This window comes from Lepisma saccharinum, chromosome 2 (assembly GCF_977018435.1).
Source record: "Lepisma saccharinum chromosome 2, izLepSacc3.1, whole genome shotgun sequence".
In the NCBI taxonomy this organism is placed as follows: domain Eukaryota; kingdom Metazoa; phylum Arthropoda; class Insecta; order Zygentoma; family Lepismatidae; genus Lepisma; species Lepisma saccharinum.
The window spans coordinates 146,887,796-146,907,951 of record NC_139230.1 but is presented as its reverse complement, the minus strand read 5'-3'; the positions used below and the strand labels follow the sequence as shown (position 1 = coordinate 146,907,951).

The following is a 20,156-nucleotide window of genomic DNA, read 5'->3' as shown; positions in this document are numbered from 1 at the left end:
GATTTTTGGCCTCGAGGGTAGGTTGTATTCCTTTATTTGGCATCTCGCTTGTCTCTCTCTATCGTAGGGTGCAGTCTGTTCCTTTTTTTCTTTTACTTTTGGCAGATGTTATTTCGAGTGTATTCTGGAAAGAAAGTCCTGAATTTCTGGACTATCTAGAAACCATATCCAGAAATTGTACAACTGTTGTCGCGTGCCTCCTGGAAAGGAAAGTATGCTCCTGTTCACCACCTCTGTTAGGAAACTCGAGAACAGCAGACTATAACTGAGGTGCTTATGTTCTGAAAAAAGTGAAAATATAGACACGTTCCATAACCCGTAAAATTCTATGTTAAATCTAACATGATTATTAATATTGTGTAATCATTAGCCCATTCTCTTAACACACACAGGATTTCCCATGAACTGTAGAAGAAATTGGCCAACTTCTTGTCAGTCCAGCCTCCGGAGTCCGGGCCTCAGCCTCGGCCTCCAGAAGCCTTGCGAGGCTGAGGCCGAGTTGGAGTTCGGAGGCTGAGGCCGTGTGAGGCCGGAGGCCGACCATTAAGTTGGGGGCTGAGGTCCCTTGAGGCCGGAGGCAGAGTTGGAGGTCGGAGGCTTTGACCTTGTGAGGCCGGACGCCGACCTTCAACTTGGAGGCCGGGCCTCGCGAGGCCGAAGTAAAATTGCCATCTCTAGTCTATAGTAGTGTTGGGTGATATATCGCGATATTGAAAAAATATCGTCCAGGCGATGTCTACTAGACGATATATCTTCACGATATTTTGTCGTTATATATCGTGTCGGCGATATATCGCCACGATATTTTAGCAATATATCGCCACATCAATTCCTTACTTACGAATAGCCTAAATGAACCTAAACACACATTTCTAGAACTGAAACAAACTAAACCCAGATACTAACTCATAATCTCAAATTCCAATTTAAAATTTAAAATTAAGATATAATAATAATAGGTAGTACAAACTCTGTGTATAAGGGACCTGTTTCTGGATTCCAGAATAGGCCAGGTAATTCATTGTATTTGTACATTGTAACATATTGTATTCATTTACATGTAAGCTCAAATAAAGTTTGTGAATAAATAAACGGGGGAACCGTAATTCAGAGAAAACTTATGCCCTGGTTTTTATTTAAAGGCATCAGGGCATAAAGCACATACCCCTGAATGTATACGTGAGGAGGCGGGCTCGTCAGCGCCCCCCCCCTTTAACATATCGTCACAATATTTGGCGATATATATCGCCGATATCACGATACGGAAAAAATACCGTATCATCTGTGACGATATATCGCGATATCAAATTTCGATATCGTCAAGACCGGTGTGGTGCGATGGTTAGCATACCGCGCTATGAAACCACGGAGTCCGGGTTCGAGTCAGTGTCGGAGATAAAGCCCCCGCAGACTCCACGGGACTTCTCAAATTCTAGTTTGTGTACCATAATAATTAACAATTAAGGAGCTTTTGTTCTAACCATTGTTAATTTTGAGTATTTAAAATATAGAATGTTTCAATTGATTGATCAAAATTGTTGGCGAGTCAGAACGCTATTTTGCACTCGTCACATTTTACGAGACCAGCCCCTTACCTTTGTCTCTGAGGATTAAATTATTCTTACCTAATTAAAAGCTGAGCCTCTAAAAGGACACTCAGCACATATATAGACAAATTACAGATGATTATACTGGCCGTAGCCAGAGCCTCGTTGGCTACATTGCAGTTACTGGGGTGTATTACTTGGACGTGAAGTGAGGTTGACATTTCAGAAGGTCAACCCTTACACCCCAGAGTTTCAATTGATTGGGTTGAAGAGTTATGAAAACATTTTCAGTTCTGCATAGGAGGATTGGGGTGGGGACCCTCGAAGCCTGCTCGAATTGTGATATTTTTATCATCTGTTTACAAGTTCAACATCGATTTTCATTGTCGAGATGAGCATGTAAAACCAATGTAAATACAGTCATGAGCGTCCGGAAGGGGGGGCAATGGAGGGCCACGCCCCCCCCCCCTGGAAAATGAATGTGTACCTAAAAATTATGTATTTCACACATAGTTTCATTTCAATCACAGTAATTTATGTTAATTATTATAAATTCGTTGAAGAAACATGATAATTTCAGACTGAAATAGTGGTTTTTGAGAGGGCATCACTATTTTGGAGGAAAATATGTGTCCTTTGCCCCCCCCCCCGGAAAAAAAAATTACCTTGCTTGCCCCTCCCTGGAAAAAATCCTGCGGACGTCCATGAATATAGTAGTGTCTCGCTTATCCGACATAAACGGGCCGGCAGAACTACGGATAAGAGAAAATGTCGGATAATAGGGAGGTGTTAAGAAAAAGCCTATTAAACGTCAAACTAATGTTATAGTTTTACACATTACGAACCTAATACAGTAATCATGTTGACAGACACATGAGTCATAGTGTAGGTGGACGGCCCACGTGGTAGAGTCGGGAGAAACTAAAAATAGACTACGCTCACGCTCGCAACTTGCAGTTCTTGTTTCCGATTGATGATTTTTTTTTTCGGTGGTATGTCTGATAAAACGGAATGTCGGATAAACGAGACTCTACTGTAACTCAGTTCCAGTACTTTTCAGACTAGTTATCTTCTGTCGCTTCCAAAAACAGCAATAAACACCGCCAGCTGATTGATTGATTTGTTTCTTTAGTCCACTTTATGCACAGATAGGCTAATTGGGACTCAATCTACAGTTTAAAGTGAGATCCGGACCACAATGCGATGTGCTTCCACCGAGTATCGAACCCCGGACCCTCTGATTACAAGGCGACGACTTTACCACTACGCCATCGGGGAGGCCCCACCGCCAGCTGATGCATTACATTTTAGGATCTGGAAAATATCCTTAAACTCTTTGGTTTGAATACTACGCTTTTCTGTTGCTTAAATATTGCCTCTTGGATTCACGAAGGTTCATAATTTTTATTATTTATTTATTTTAGTAACCTGTTTTCGGAACTCTCGCAAGGTGTTTTTTCCTCGACAGCATAATCTATCTCGTAACATGTTATCCAGACCTGGGCAACACGTCGTGTTTGTGAAGGAGGCCTCTCGTATGCACGTGTGGGCTGCAGAGCGAGCAGCGTCATTGTGGCATTGTAAGAGGAGCAGCAGGAGGTTTCGTCGGTCGCGTTAGTGCGGTGGGAAATCTCTAGGGATGGCCGATATCGGAAATTTGATATCGCGATATATCGTCAAGAAAATATTGTCACAGGCGATACGATGCGATATTTTTTCCATATCGTGATATCGGCGATATATCGTCTCAACGATATATATCGCCAAATATCGTGACGATACATCGCCGTGACGATATATCGTCTAGTTGATATCGCCTGGACAATATTTTTTCAATATCGCGATATATCACCCAACACTAGAAATCTCTTGACTGATAGGCGGTTAATAGTTGTAATCGTGGCAGAAGAAGCCTGATATGGTTTCGTGAAAAGGAGGGCAACTTGTCCCGCAGTATTCCCTATCTCTGTGGCGGAGTGGTTAGCACAGTGCGCTACGGCGCCAGGAATCCCGGGTTCGAATCCCAGCCTGAGCACGGGTGTTCTTTGTGAATGCCCCTTTTTCAGTTTCATCATATCATCAACGATTCTCATCGATGAGTCAAAAGTGGCAGAAAATCTACGGTAAATAACAAAAATCAAACCGAATCAAAATGAAATATAATAATTTCGTGCTTATTCCGTTTAACTCATATTACTCTTTGTGCTCGATATGTTTGTTTCTTCATTCTGGCATATGATTTTGGTTTTGAACTTATATTTTTTCACGATTATACCTGTCGAGCTTATTCCACTACTGATAACTTAGTGCCATGGACGTCCGCAGGATTTTTTCCAGGGAGGGGCAAGGAAGGTATTTTTTCCAGGGGGGCAAACAAAGGCAAATTTCCCCATCAAAATAGTGTTGTTCCCTAAAAAACATTGCTTAAATTTGAATTTATGGTGTTCATGCAATAATTAACACACATTTTTGTGACTAAAATGAAATTATATGTGTGAAATACATATTTTTTGGTTGACTTTCATTTTCCAGGGGGGCCACGCCCCCTCTTGCCCCCCCCCTGCCGGACGGCCATGCGTGCCTAACACTGTTGCCATTGTGGCCAAGGATTCCCAGAGAGGTGGAGGTACGCTAAACTGCATGTTCAGTTCAGTCCCGATTAGCATATCTCAGAATTCTGTGGACCTGGAACAAATTTGCCATGCTTTGTCCAATTTCAATATTTTTTCCTGCTTTTATTGTGACACTTATATATTGTTTTTGCAATGTTCCTGCCCACAATCACTTCTTCCACTTTATTTTTGTCGAGGATTTTTTTTAGGATAATTTCCCTTGTATTTATTTTAGTGCTGGATTTTTTAATTATCCACTTCCCTTGCGAAGGTCTCACTTTTCTTTTAAAGTTGCTCCTTTCACACATATTTCTTAAATTCTATTTGCTCTTGTTCATAATGAGGCATTCCTGTTATTCTGTTTACCCTACTTTTCCAAAAACAAAAAAACAGTAAATAGATTGAAATTGGTTTCTTTCTGTTAGAAATTTAATTCTCAATCTGTCAGCTTTACTATGATAGAATAATTATATTGACCTTTGGTTGTTTGCAGAGTTGGTTGCAAATTGTCTCCAAAAATATGCCCTGTTAATTGTGAAGTAAATCAAGGGGTCCCAAGTTCAATACCCGGTCGAAGCACATAGTGGTTCGAATCCCACTTTAAACTGTAGGTCGAGTCCCAATTAGCCTATCTGTGCATAAAGTGGACTTAAAACACCAACTCAATCAATCAATTGTGAAGTAAAAATTTGTTGTTAAGTCAACTTCATGTTATGGGCTATTCTTGCCCTACAGTTTAAAGTGGGATCTAAACCAAAGGGCAACATGCCTCCACAGGGGATGAAACAGTATCCCCATAATTACAAGGTGACAGAATCGCCACCATAACATTAGAGAGGCCTGCAAAAATATTTGTGTTCTATAGTATAGTTAATGGCTTGATGAAACTCTTTAACATGGTACAACCATATTGAAGTATACCCTGTGTATCATTGAAAGTCACTTCTTTTAATTGGTGTGCTTGGTTTTTTTTTTTAATGTGTATTGGTGTTTTTGCCCCCTCCTCAGTGGCTGAGTATGTTTACTCTGCTTTATTTCTGATCTACTGAAGGGTGAATTCTGACCTGTTCCATCAATGTTATTAATAAAGAAGTAATAAAAATTACAAAATCTTGCTTTGTTTGTGAACATCGTATCATGAGTTGCTGTGCTGTAGGTCATCTCTTAGTATAATCATACAAGCACAACTTATTGTTTAATGAATGTGTAGTTTGATATATTTAACATAGCTGAATCAGTGTTATGCACGTTAGTAGTTGTTTAATAGTAATATGTATGTGTTTTTCTATTTTAGATTTACAACCACGCATACAAATCACTTTGTGTTCCTTTGTCTTCAGGACTCAAGAAAAGTAATTCCTGTAAGTATAAATGCATAATGAATGTAATACATTTTTGTGTGTGTGTGTATAGTTCTATTCAGTCTCTGTGAATGAATTGTGTCAGCCTTAGGAAGATTTCACACCAAAGCGACAAGCAGCACATTGGTTTTAATCGAATGCAGGCTTGTGTGGCCTGTCATGCAGCTACACTGTGGAACATAGCTGTTGATTGGCTAGTTTCCAAGCAACATATGTCGCATGTCGCTTGTGTCTGAAATCTCCATTACTTATGTGGTAGGAGAGATGAATGTAGGGTGCCTCATTTTCATTTTTTTAAATTCTAATTTTAATAATATGTTGAAGTTGTTCACACACACTGTTGCCAAGGTGACTGGATATTACAAAGATCTGCTTTGCCGCATCCAGAACATGCATATCAAGGCATGTGTGGATTAACCATGTATACATTCCCTAATGTTAGGTTGAGTGGACAAAAACATGAACCCCAACAAGTTGGCTTATGATAGTCAGAGGCTGCCAGTTTAGTATTTTGGTATGTGATGTTACCACATTTGACATGCCTCTGGTTGGTCAGCTCTCCGTGAGATACAGTGAAGTTAAGATTTCATTGAGCCATTGAGCTCTCCAGCAATATTGTAGACCCAAGATACTGAGCTCTCAATAGTGTGGTCAAACAAAGGAAATCGTCAGTCAATCTTAGCATCCATCACATATGATTGTATGAGCACTGGATCAGTTCAGTGACTGACCTATTTTCTGGCTGGTGTTCTGGGCTGCAGCATAATTATCAAAACCAAAAGCCATTGACTACACATGTCAGTGCATGCCTTTATTTGAAATGGTGCAAACAACAGACATTTTAGAGTGTAAACTTCTTGCATAGTTCATTTTATTCCAACAACTTTTGTGGGAAACATTTGTTGGTTTGACCACTGTTTTATTAATAAGCACCTTATGGTTTCAGTCAGTGTACAAAAAAAAATCATAAAAACCTTATACATCATCATATGAAAACCCATATGGCAAGTCATATGGTGGGATTTTGAAAATTTGTGTTGATCCCCTGGATAGGTACCTCAAGAATTGTAAATGTGAAATGAATAGAGTAATCTCTTGTTGGATAGGTCTCCTGATCCTAATTTGAAGAAAATTTTTATGTAATCTGCAGTATTCAAATGGGTACAAAAAACTGATATGTGTGAGAGTGTAACAAATAATGTGTACAACATTGTGAGGTTTACCACGATGACATACAATGGTGCTAGTCAGGAATTCATTTAGTAGTGTATTTAATAGTATTAATTATTAATAGAGGAAGTAAATTATCTATATTGTACTTGAGTATAACATGAAATGAAACTATACTTTTATTTTTATTTCAGACTTCTCCAATTATTTACGTGCAAAGATGCCCTGCCCATTTCTGGCACGCCTGTCTAAAAGCTATGTGAGGAATTATGGTTCATCTTTACTAAAGCTGTATGGGGACCAATGCCCAGTAATGTCAAGGCTTTCTAGCACCTTGTCTCCAGAGGAATCTAAAAATGAGGGTATAAAAATATTCTAAATATAACTCATATTTGATTAAGATTTGGGCTATACCCTGTAACAGTTAACTGTAGACTAGGGGGTATCGAAAAAAGCAAATTTTTTATGATACTTTTGGGGTAGAGCGGAAAAGTTGCCTCTATACATAAGTAACTTCTGTTCAAAATTTCACCACCCTAGGATAATGTCTTCTGTTCTGGCAAGGGACGTGAAATTTCAAAAATTTAGTAAAATCGGCAATTTTTTTATTTTTTTTTATTTTTTCAAATTTCACAGCACTTTGCGGTAGTGTGCAAAAGTTGCACCTATGTATGGTTAATTACAGTGCAAAATTTGGCGCCCCACGGACAATATGTTCTGTTCTGGCAAGGAGCCTGAAATTACCTAAAAATTGACAAATACACTGTTTTTCATTATTTAACTAACATTTATTAAACATAAACCAGAATTCTCATACACTCGCATACTATTAGATATAAGAATTAAGAAATAAGTATTCAAAATTAAAAGTACGAAAATGTGTGTTTTGTAGGTAATAATAATGTAAAATATGTGTCTTTAGGTTTTGTACTGTCTCTTGCACCTAAATTCAGGCAGGGCCTTTCTCGATTTCAGAGTGCAGCGAATAAATCCATCCCGTTTTTTATGACCACACACTTTCTTTGAGGCCTCCGTAACCAATTTTATTGTTCTTTCCACAGCTTGTGTGTGGCATGGGAACTTTGTAAAAGTCCAGTCAATTGGTATTGGTTCTTTCAGCATACTTTTCAAATCTTCTGTAGTCACATCATTCAGTATTGGTGGTGGAGTTACTTCGCTGGATGACCAGTCAATTAGTTCGATATAGTCATTTGCTTCCAAGTTTATTTTTGGAATATCGAACTTTCTAATCCCAACGTGTCCAACCGTCTCACATGATTCTCGTGCTTTTATGACTCTTCGAATGCCAAGGGTTTTGATATGTGTTCTCTTATCAGTCAGCATCGCGAGCAGAATGTTTTCTGGAGATGTGAAGTAAGCATTCCGAGAAATCACTGGGTCGATGACGTTGCGGTTAACTTGATCCAAGTATCTGGATGACTGAATGAAATGGTAAAGATGCCAAGCTCCATCCTTAATTGAATGATGGATTTTGATGCGGAACCAAGATGGCACATACACCCTGATAACGAACTTTACTATGGTACGTAAGTTGTCTGATGGTTCCGTGGTGGAAACATACAGTCTTAATATCCTGTTGGCTGTTGTCAACCAGCGGGACATGTTTAGGGGACCTGGATCGCGCTTAGCAAGACCTGGAGGACACATGCCTGAGCTAACGGCGAGAGCAATATCCCTCAGATACTTCTGGTCCTTACTCAAAGTGGATATATCATCTGATGGCAAGGTGCAGTTAACTGGCTCAAATGTTACCACTGGAAGCAGCTCACACGCCTTCAAAGATTTTCCAATGCAACCAGTGTAGGAATTGGGTCCGGAGGTGGGACCATCGAGGGACTCGAACAAGTGGCGGAGAGGCAATTCGTTGAAATGTAGTTGACAAACAGCCCATTGCACAGCTCTCCCGATCTTCAGTTCAAGACGACGCAGTACCCCATTGTGAACTCCAGTATTTACGACCGTTCCATCACACCCTAGAACAAGAATATGGTTTAAACCTCCGGGCACTTCTGCTGTGATATAGTCGTAAATACTTTCAGCAATGGCCAGACTTGATCCTGAAGCTGGTGTAACATGGCCAACGTAGCTAGATCCTGGTTGTTTCACCAAGGAATAGTGTTCCTCTACAATTGTTCTTTGGTAGTATTTATCATCCTCCTTTTCTGTTGACAATGTTTTGTCACGTCGGCCATCGAAGTAAAGACCTGTTAAATGATCATTGTCAATGTCCAAACTCTCACTTTTAAGCTCTTGCATGGTTCGATACCTTTCTCTAGCAATTTTGTTCTTATCAATCACTAAAGATGTATCCGATTCAGAGACTAGGCCTACGTCGTGCAGAACGCTAGAAGCTATGACAGCCGTGGCTTGAAGCGATACCCAAATCTTTGGCTTATTAAGGCGGTATTTGAAAGTTTCTTTCGCATTTGCGAAGAGGATGAAGTCGACGGTCCGGGATTGTAGTCGTAGTCATCAGGTTCAGGTTCCTTATCCTCATCCATTGCCTCATCATCTTCTAATAATGTTGATGTTGATGAGAGCTCATCACCATCAGGCTGCGATGAGCAGGACGCAGTAGATTTAGAACTACGAAGGAATTTTTTTGTCTTCCTTTCAGCACGTGCTTGGAGCTTTTTGGTTTCTTGCAAATCGAGCAATCCAATGCACATTAGGCGCTTTGTTCTCTGATCAGCAAGAAATGTCTGTTCCTTAAAGGGGACCTTGGATTCCTTCGGGCAATTGCAGTCTGTAAACGTGGATCACTTACAAGCTGCTATATCAAAAAGAAAGCATGATTCTTCTTTAAACTTCTCCACCCTTGCTTTAGTTGCCATGCTTTTCTCTATTCTTTTATAAACAGCCTTGATATCGATATATTTCTTGTGATATGCATGAATCATATCAAGGACACGTTTCTTTGAAACTGTCGGAATGGAAGCATCAGAATACAGCATTTGCAGCTTTACACAAACTTGCTCTGCGATGTAAGAAAATGCGGGTTCCTTGTTACCAGTTGTTTCAGATCCAAGACGCCACCTTTCGTAAATGCAGCATTTAATAACATCCTCTTTTGTTGGAAGCATCCCAGCAAAATCTGTCGGTGATCCGAAAATTGGGCAGTCTAATGCTCCTCGCTTTGAAAATTTTGAAGATTTTGCCATGTTTTGTTGCTCACTGCTAGCTCAGTTCACGACCTGTAACAAAAAAAATATATTAATAATTAATAATCATTAATTAGTGGTTAATGATAATCTGGAAAATCTGCTGCTAACATAATTGTTAATAAATCATATTTATATCTAAAAGTATAATGAAAAAACAGTGTATTTGTCGATTTTTGGGTAATTTCAGGCTCCTTGCCAGAACAGAACATATTGTCCGTGGGGCGCCAAATTTTGCACTGTAATTAACCATATATAGGTGCAACTTTTGCACACTACCGCAAAGTGCTGTGAAATTTGAAAAAAATTTCAAAAAAAAAAAAAAAATTGCCGATTTTACTAAATTTTTGAAATTTCACGTCCCTTGCCAGAACAGAAGACATTATCCTAGGGTGGTGAAATTTTGAACAGAAGTTACTTATGTATAGAGGCAACTTTTCCGCTCTACCCCAAAAGCATCATAAAAAATTTGCTTTTTTCGATCCCCCCTACTGTAGACCAGGGGAACAAGAACAAGTCTCTGCACAAGTAGTGATGCGAGACTGCTCCACCAATGAACAGTGAGAGAAACAGGATTGCGTAATGGACGACTGGAGTTATCTGTTTTCTCTGCTTCACTATGCAGTGTTGCAAACTTTTGAAAACCTTAATACCATATGCACATGGCAAACAAACCGTATTTTTGTCTCCACATCCATATGCTTGGTTTAAGAATTTCTTAGGGAAATATTAGGGATAAAACATCAAGTGCAAATTTTGACAAGCCATACATTTAGCATAGGGACTAAGGTCTGAACCGTACGTCCGTACACGCTATGAAATTTCCGTACATGTATGATCAGGACCGTATGGTTGGCAATGTTGCACTTTCACCACTCGATTTTCCTCCTCCTCTGCTGCTATGCATGGCTCTGCTCTACAGTTAGCTGGGATAGGGTATAGCACAGTGGGTTCTGGAAAATAATCTTTGCTAATGTCACTCAGACTTAAAAAGTGAGTTTGAGTTGATGTTAGGTCATAAAACCTTGGAATCTTTCCTACAACCCAACTTGTTGTTAACCTGAGAAAAGCTCTTCATCTTACAAGGCTTCAGCTTCATTCTTCTCAAGTTATATGTAAAACTACTTTATCTTATCTAAGATGGACCATGTTCAGTGATGTGGTATAATTTTTGCTTTACAGTTAAACATAATCTGAGTTTGTTGGAAGTAAAGCTTAATAACATACAAAAGTTTGGATCCAACAAAGTGCAGTTGAAAGTGTGTGGATCCTGTTGTGACTTAATAGGTTATCCAGATGGCATAGCTGCCAATTACCATCTTGAATTAACTTAATTTAGTATTGTGCAGCAACCAGTTCAAATGTTAACTCAATTTTAGACAGAGTGTTGGTTATCAAATTTCACTTGTGAGTTATTTAATACAAATAACAAAATGTGTAACCTATTACTTGCTTGTACATTTTCTTGTTGGGTTTACCTGATAGCATAACTGCTCATGGAAACTGAAAATTTGTTTATTAGAGTGCTGTGAACAGCAAAACCTTGCTACAGCACTTGTCACATTTTCAACCATCAAAAAAGGTTCAGTGTGAAATACATAATTACAATATGGAAGTACATTACATTATAGTATTGATAAACATCTTGAGAAACAGCACATCACAGTGTCATCAACATGTGATGTGCATTATAACAGAATAATTATCAAAAAGATACACATACAAGTCATGACCATGTTTAAAATATAGTGGTTTATTTAATGTAGCCAATGATGAGAAATAAAAAATACAAAACAACAGTAAAGGTTATAAGTTGTTATGTACAATGATAGTTTTACCATTATAATAACCAAACATTTTTCTTAATGCTCTTGCATTTCTATATGAACTTGTAATAATAGTATGGCTAGTAATCAAGGAGTTTTGAGGTTTTGTTTGAAATCCACTTTATGCAAAGAAAAACTAATTGGGACTGGACCTACAATTTAAAGGGGGATTTGAACCACTATGTGCCTCCACTGGGTATCAAACCTGGAACCCATTGGTTACAAGGTGATGGATGTTATCACTGAACCATTGAGGAGGCACACTAGTAATCGAGGCGACTCAAGTTTGATTTGTGAGGGTGTAACCCGTATTTAATGTTTCCGATTCCACATCAAACTTCGTATTTGATGGTGTATTTCATAGGAAGATGGGGAAAATATAATTTCCTTCCAATACATTTGTAAAACTCATCTTTGAACATGAAAAACTATCTTTTTTTTTATGAACATCAGGGTCAATGGTGTGGATATAATCACAAGCAAATTGAGGGACTAAGTTGTTGGTTGGTTTCTGTGAATTTGAATATTTTGGTCCATTTTGATTACTTGAACTAAAGCTCAGCAGAGTATGTTTTTTTAGGTCCATTTTATACACAGGGGTGCTAATTGTAACCACATCCACAACTTAAAGTGGAATCTGAACTAATATGTGTCTTCATTGGGAATCAAAACTTAAATACTACCTTAGAAAGTGTCTGTAGCATCATTATTTGCTTTAGAAATACAAACTAAAGTACTTTTCTCTCATAGTAATTGATGTAACAAATAAATGCCCCTTCCTGGCTGAAGTATCAAAATCTGCACCCCTGGTGAAGGAAGCAAGTAAAGAGATGAAGGATGATGTAATTCAACTACCTCATTCACTACACGGAGAAGGTAATAACATTCATATTTCAGAAATAGTTTATCCATAATAAGTAATGTGATATGTGAGTATATGTAGCTGAGAGAGATTGTATACATTAAATAGAAAGTATGATGTGAATTTCAACTAAGGAAAAACCTGCTATCCTGTATCTTCTGCATATTTCATATAACCTTTTGTAGATGTGACCTTTTTATGTTGTTAAATCTCTCCTACCTATATGGGAGGTTTTCATGTGCACACTTTTAGAATGTGCAGTGATGTACAAAAAATTTCAGAAAATAGTTGTTTACTGTTGAGGTTGATTTTGTTCTTGGGGGGGGGGATAATAAGACATTCTTAGAAAGTGAAATTTTAAAATCCTCTTCCCATCAAGCACAGCTAGTAGAAGAAAAATAAATAAGTGATATATTTCACAGTGGAAGTTTTTACAAGAAATAAAAGGTTTCCATATCTGAGACTATAACCACAGTCATGCATGTGGGCAGGTTTTTCATACACCAAGAATTGCTCAGCGATTCAGCAAGTAAGAACCATGTGCTGGGTTTTGCCACCTCAATCATGAAAAGCCCACAGGTGTCTGCAGGCCCTGCAAGCTTCCAAACACCCACGTAGCTTATTGACAGTGAACTTTCATTCTGGCTATGCACAAACTCCAAGGCAATGAGTCATGCAGTCACTGTTGCCAACCTTTAGATTCTAAAAGCATGTACTGGTCGAAGGAGTACTGGAGTCAAAAAAGTATTTAAGAAATCTTCATCACTTTCAATTAATTGTAGCTGGCCCCCGTGGCTGATGGTTAATACATCACGCTATGACTCCAGGGGTCCCGGGTTCAAATTCTGGCCTGGGCATGGACGTGTCCATTCATCAATGTCATCATGCTATCACTCAATCCCCATCTTCACAAATTAGCCAAAAGTGGCAGAAAAAGCGAAGTAAAATAAACAAATCAATCAACTGTAAAGGTTGATAAATCTATTCCTAAAGTTAGATTTCCTCAATGGTAGAAAACTCTGTATTACTGACACCCAATAACAGGCTACAAGCCAAGTGACACCAAAAGTGCTGGCTTGTCAGTTGCCAAGCATGTTGAGGGCTGGACTCATGACCTCATCACCAATTCCAAGTTCGAGTACACATGTGAGCATGGGTGTTTATTTGTTTCTTCATCAATTTAATCTAATCGTCATTCATTCTTATTGCAATTAGCCAAATGTGTGTCAAAAAGTGGCACAAAGTAACAAAAAAAAACACTGTTTGATCTCATCTGTATCTGTTGACACAATGCTAGTAAGCAAGAATGCATTATGCCTTTCAAGGAGATAGATTTTACAGAAAGAAGTTCATATCCTTTGTTGTTGAGTTTTGCTTAAAGTGCATGTTGTGCACAGATGGAACTGGACCTACAGTTTAAAATGTGATCCAAATCACTATGTGCCTCCAGTGGATATCAAACATATGCTTTGTTGTAAATACATTTTTAGATGTTCTACAAAAAGTTAGTAAGTTGCTCAAGATATCCCCTCTCCCTTTGTACCAGTCATTAGAATTAATATCCCCTCTAGGGAATAATAATAGGTTGTTTTGTTTTTCATAATTTCACTTTGAAAGAAATTGTCTCACCAATTTAGGTGCAGTGTTGTACTTCCAACCCCTACATTTATGACATCACATTAAGCTGAAAATTAGAACATGGGAGTCAATAAAAGATGTGATACAATAAGTTTTTTTAATATTTTCATCTATTTCAACAATTCATCATTTGCTGATGATGTGAGTTATCTAGTTCTAGAGACTACAGTGATAGTAACATGACATAAAATAATTTTTAGTTAGATGGGTGCTGATGCATCCACACATTTTAACAAATGACCAAATTAAAAATAAGTAGTCAAAATCAATCTGACAGAAGATTTAGGATTTCAAGATCAGAAAAGTGATGCAAAATGATCAAAATATGCACACACAGTCATATTTCAAGACACTCAAAACAAATGTTTAGAATGTGTGGTTGTTGGTTTGATATAATTAGGAAGTATTCTTCTGAAAAATACTAATTTGGATAGTTAAAAATCGAACAGTTTATAATTGCAGTCCTTGTGACTAACAAATTGAATTTCTCCATGCATAGCAAAATTTAATTACCATTGGCTACATTGGCAGTGGTACTCACGTTGGTCTTAAGTAATAACATTGGGTTTCACATGGCTTCTTTGTTCTCCTGCAACTACTGGGTAAAGGGTAAAGCTAGGCATTCCTCAAGTCCTATGAATCCTTGTTCAAGGAAGCTCACTTATGCACTGTCCAACATCTTGCTTGACATGCATGTTCCATACTACCAGGTTTGCGAAACTTCTACTCTGGGTGATGCTATTGTATAATCTGCTGTCCAGGCAGTAGTAGCAATTATGGCTAAACTTGGGGGGGGAGAACAGAGTACTTTTTCTTGGTGGACATGGCTTGTCATTAAGAGGTCCTAATGTGGGGAAAAAAGTGGCTAATTGCTACTACTGTGTCCAAGCACATGTAAGTCAGGTGTTGGATTATTTCATAGCAAATGTACAAATAACACTTCTTTTTAAATAGTAACATGTTCAAGCTTTGTGTCTTGGGCTACTTGTAAAAGTTTTGGAATGTGCTAGTAAAAGGAAAATGCAAGTAAGATATTAATTAACGAATTTGCATGCAAGTTACTTGTGTGTATAATTAAAGAAATGCTGGGGATGAGCTCGCATTAATATTGAATTATATGAATCTGCCACAGGGAAGTGTCAATTATTGTATGATAATTGCATATACCTAATGCACAAATTTAGTCTGACCCTTTCTAGGCCATTTCCTTTTACCCCTATTTAATATTATTTTTCTCCCACTCTTGGCTAATCATCACTATGAGAATGAATGATTATTAGATGAAATTCACTAAAAAAATCCATGGCTAGGCCAGGATTCACACCTGGAACCTTCAATGGTAACAACACAATGCATGCTCCAACTCAGGAGGTAGTTTTATTCCATCCTGATGTTATTGTTATAGTTATTGTCACTTCTTGTTTTAGTTTTTGGTATCTAAATTTTGATGACTCCTTTGTTACAACTATATAAAACAGTCGTGAGATATTTGACTTGTACAAAATACATAATTTTTGTCCATCCACACACTTATTACTATTGTGATTCCAATACAAATTCTGCATTTACTCACAATTTCAAAAATTTGCCAGTTAGGTTTTTCTTCTTAATTTCTTAATGGAAATGCAGTGATATATTTTAGCACAAAAAACTTAGAAATAATTGTTATATTCATGGCTACATTTTCCTAAAACATTTGAAGTTTCCACATAAGTTTACAATAGAACAGTAAATAATAATAATAAAAAAAATTATATACTTTCGGATTTCCTTGACTTTATGGACATCCATTTCTGAGCAAACACAGTGTGTGTTAACCCTTCATTGGTATAAATCTTCCAGAGTAACAGTGCTGGTATACGGTGAACATTGCGCTCACATATGAATTTTATTGTGTTTTGTCATTTTTTTCGAATATCTTTTTACATTCATCATATTAAAAATAGTTTATAAATATGTATTGCGTAATACAGTATATATCACTTATAAGTTAAAATTTATCTTATTTTTTATATAATAAGAATATTATATTCTTGTATTGCAATATTACTATTACTACCTACTGCGAGAGAAAAATTATGAAGAAAAACATAACAATGTTTATAATTTTATTAAGAATTTACTCTTGATGTTTACTAATTTTCAAAACATTAGTAATAAACTCAATAATATATTACTTGTTGGCAAGAGATATATATACATTTTACTTTGTAGTTTCAACCCGATCAATATATTGAGGGAAAAAAACAATTAAAAATAAGTTCATCTTCATAAGGAGGTTGATCATTATCACTTTTCAATGACTCATCAGCAAACAAGGATCAACATTCTACCCAAGTCTTCTCTTTTCTCATCATTTGATTCAGCAAGGCATGCTCGGAACTTACTGTTCTTCATTCATGACTAGTATCAGATTTCAAAGTTCATGTAGCCAGAAATAGTAGCCGTAACAAGTGAATGGGGCCAAATTAAATAATTACTGAAGATCCAAAACAGAAAACTGCGACAACACGAATTCAATGAGCACAGAAATAAAATATGTTTGCACAAAATGATTACACAATTGGTATACACGTGAGCGCCATGCTCACAAAACACAGACTATCCTCAAAATGACGTGTCTGTACAGACTGAGAACAATGACACAACCTACAACTGGTATCATCTGGCCATAGACATTCCAAATCATTCCAAATTACAACTACACAAGACCAGAAAGTGACATCATTATCTGGACCTGAAAAACTTACAATTATATCCCGGGGTGAGCATCATGCTCACATGTATACCAACGGAGGGTTAATTACTGATGGAGCAACTGTGCTTTAATTGACAGAATTATAAACTCGCTTCTACAATGTTACTTTATTTATAGTGTGCATTATGAAAACTAATCACTTAACACAAATTTTATCCAACAGTGAATAATGTGGCATGCAAAAAAGCTGAGAATGCTGCACAGGTGGTGGTGAAAAATGCATCTGAAGAAGATGTGCAGACTGATGGAGATTCAGACTTTAAATCTGGTACATGTAACGCATGTAGTCAATTGTGTGCATATTGCATGTATAGCTTTTGGCTTTGTAGATTTTGTGTATTGTGTCTGTTGAGGATATCAATTTTCACTTAGTAAATGTCATACTCATCCAAATGACATAAGATTTTTCATCACTGCTGGATATAAACATAATAAAATTTTATATTCATTATGATGTGTTAATAGCACTCAAATAGAACATTCAGTCAGTTCATGGAGAATTTTACTTCAGTCTTAGTTAAAGGAAAGAAATAGAAGTTGTCTGATGTTTGGAATGATATGATACCTTATTCCTGCTTGAAATTTAGATAGATATTTCTGTACTGTGAAGAACTTTACAGTTGAATTGCCTATTGTTCTTTGTGTTATTTTACACCATTACTTATATGTTGTAGTTAATGTCTTATCACTTGATTAATAATTGAAGAACACATTTACATTAGCATCATGTTAATTTGCACTATTTTAAGATATACTAGCAGATTTAAGAATCATGGTCGTCTAGTCAGTAGTGTGTCTGACTGCCACGTGGGAGACCCAGGTTAGATTCCTGGGGTGGGTTATCTAATTTCAGGATTTTTCCGGCCTTGTCCCCACATAAAGTAGCTCTGGCAGCCTCAAATCAATGGGTACCTGGGGTCAACCCTGGGGGGCAAAGGTGGCCAGAACATGGTGCAGATCACATCACTTCCAAAATGGCCAAGATCGAGAATGTGTGGGGCCCTACCCCCCATTCCCTAAATGTGCCTTCATGGCACGGTGCTATATGCACAGGGAACTTTACCTTACTAGCAGATTTACAAAGAAATCGATCCAAACACGTATGCTCAACTGACCTAAAGCATGGTCCTAGTGCATGTGATACATAAGTGTAAAAGAAACAGAATCACATTTAGATTTCCTTTCTTAGATTTTGACAACTTCAGCATCACAAGGCAATCCATGCCTCACATTTCCAAATTGTAGAGCTTTGAAAATACAATTTTACTTTGGTCAAAAAGTAGAGATTTTCATCTTGATATTAAACACACACCTGAAAAACTCAGGTGTATAAGTCAGGAAACTTATAAGCAAAAAATTTAGCCAAATATTTCATTTCTCATTGATACATTGTAATATGAAATAGATTAGAAGATGGAAAGATGGATTAGAGATTAAGTAAAAGGAGATACAAGTCAAATGATTCCTCTGCTTGAAAATGGCAAACATTCAATAGAAATAAAAGAACATTTATTTTTAATGCATATTTTTGACTTCCTTCTGCTTCAAAATTAGTTTTCTCTTGACGCATTGAGATAATTTTGTGGGAAAATTAGTAATGATCTTTACATTTTATATCTCCATTTATCTGGTAATTAAAAGTGTGGGGAGGGGGTGAATCTTAATATAATTATGCCACCTCATAATAATTTTCTTATTTGCATTTGAGATCCATAGTAACAAGAATGAAAGAAAGTCACTACTGGCCAGAAATTAATAATGACAGGAAGAGCTATGGATATGAGCAAGATCTGTCACCAAGAAACAAATGCATGGCTATGGAGGTGAAAAATTCTGCAGTGAAATGAGATCAGAGACTAGGATGTGGAGAAACACATTGCTCATTGAATGCGATGAATACTTTGAAATAGATTATCCCTTGCACTCCACAAGAAATCAATCCTCTATTTCCTATCACTTTACTAATGAATCTTAAGAATTATCTGTTTTTTAAAGATTTCATTTGTTGTAAATGCTTGTTGTGTTGTACTTTCAGTAGTAATTTGAAATCTTGATAAGCTGTTTTGTGTGTGTGTGTGTGTGTGTGTGTGTGTGTGTGTGTGTGCGCATGCTTATTCTTTTAATGCCAGTAGGGCACAAATTATTTATGAATCATCTTTGTACTAACTGGTTTCCATGTTAAATTTATTAATATTGTTAACAATGACACTGACCTATAACATTTGAAGACATTTTGTGTCTATTATTTTCATTATAATATTTAATTGAGGTTTCTAATTTTAACTTGTTTCACAGTTATGATGAACTCTGAAAAATAGTTTTAAAAGTGAAATTTGGAATTATGAAGACATATTTCTTAATAGTACCTTGCTTTTAATCATGAAGATATAGACTCTGAAATTGCCATTTTACACATTCTAAGTTGTATTTTCCTGTCAAAATGCCTTTTGAACAGTAGGAAGAATCTGAAGCAAAATTTTCATTTTCATCTATTTCATCAGTAAAAACTTCAATCAATTTGCATAGTACTGCAGTAAAAAAAAAATCAAATATAATCTCTTCATGCAGAAATTGTATGTTTTTTTAGATAATGGAGTTTCCATGTAGAATCATGGTCACAGGAGAGAAAAGTAGATGGTTTACACCAAAAAGAAATTCAGATAATATATATTACCGTAGTTCTTCGAATCGAAGACACCATCAAATCTAAGGCACACCTGAATTTTCGCTTAATTTTTTCAGAAAAAAAATCTTCGACTTTAAGGTGCAGGAATATGCATAAAGACATTCATATTTTAACCTTTGCGGTGTTTATTTAAACATTTATAGGGTACATGTTTATTTGTTTGCAAATACCTATATGGTACTTTACCTTGCAACATCGGTAACTTCTGTTTTTACAATTTTTTGTTTAAATAAACATCTATAGGGTACATGTTTATTTGTTTACAATTACGGTATATGGTACTTTACCTTGCAAAAAATATTTACTCTTCGTAACTACCGGTATTAGAGACTGCAGTAGATTCTATGTTGTACGTGCATGAAATATGTATATTGTAGTATGTACATCGAATCAAAGACTCCATTGAATCTAAGGCACACCTGAATTTTGGATGTCTAAAATCTGACAAAAACCTGTGCCTTAGATTCGAAGAACTACGGTAATTAATGTTTGCATAATTGTTAAATTTATGCAC

General features: G+C 36.9%; 1 protein-coding gene across 3 annotated transcripts in view; it reads left to right on the top strand.

Annotated features, from left to right (window-relative positions):
- Positions 1-20,156, top strand: part of Alas (5-aminolevulinate synthase) — a 148,680-nt gene that overhangs the window by 97,303 nt on the left and 31,221 nt on the right. For 2 of the 3 annotated variants that reach the window (XM_083117585.1, XM_083117587.1), the window contains exons 2-5: positions 5,454-5,520; positions 6,885-7,052; positions 12,449-12,574; positions 17,120-17,224. In XM_083117585.1, the coding sequence (XP_082973711.1) occupies positions 5,454-5,520; positions 6,885-7,052; positions 12,449-12,574; positions 17,120-17,224 (466 nt within the window). The remainder of the gene's footprint in view (positions 1-5,453; positions 5,521-6,884; positions 7,053-12,448; positions 12,575-17,119; positions 17,225-20,156) is intronic. The other variant, XM_083117586.1, reaches the window with a different exon arrangement.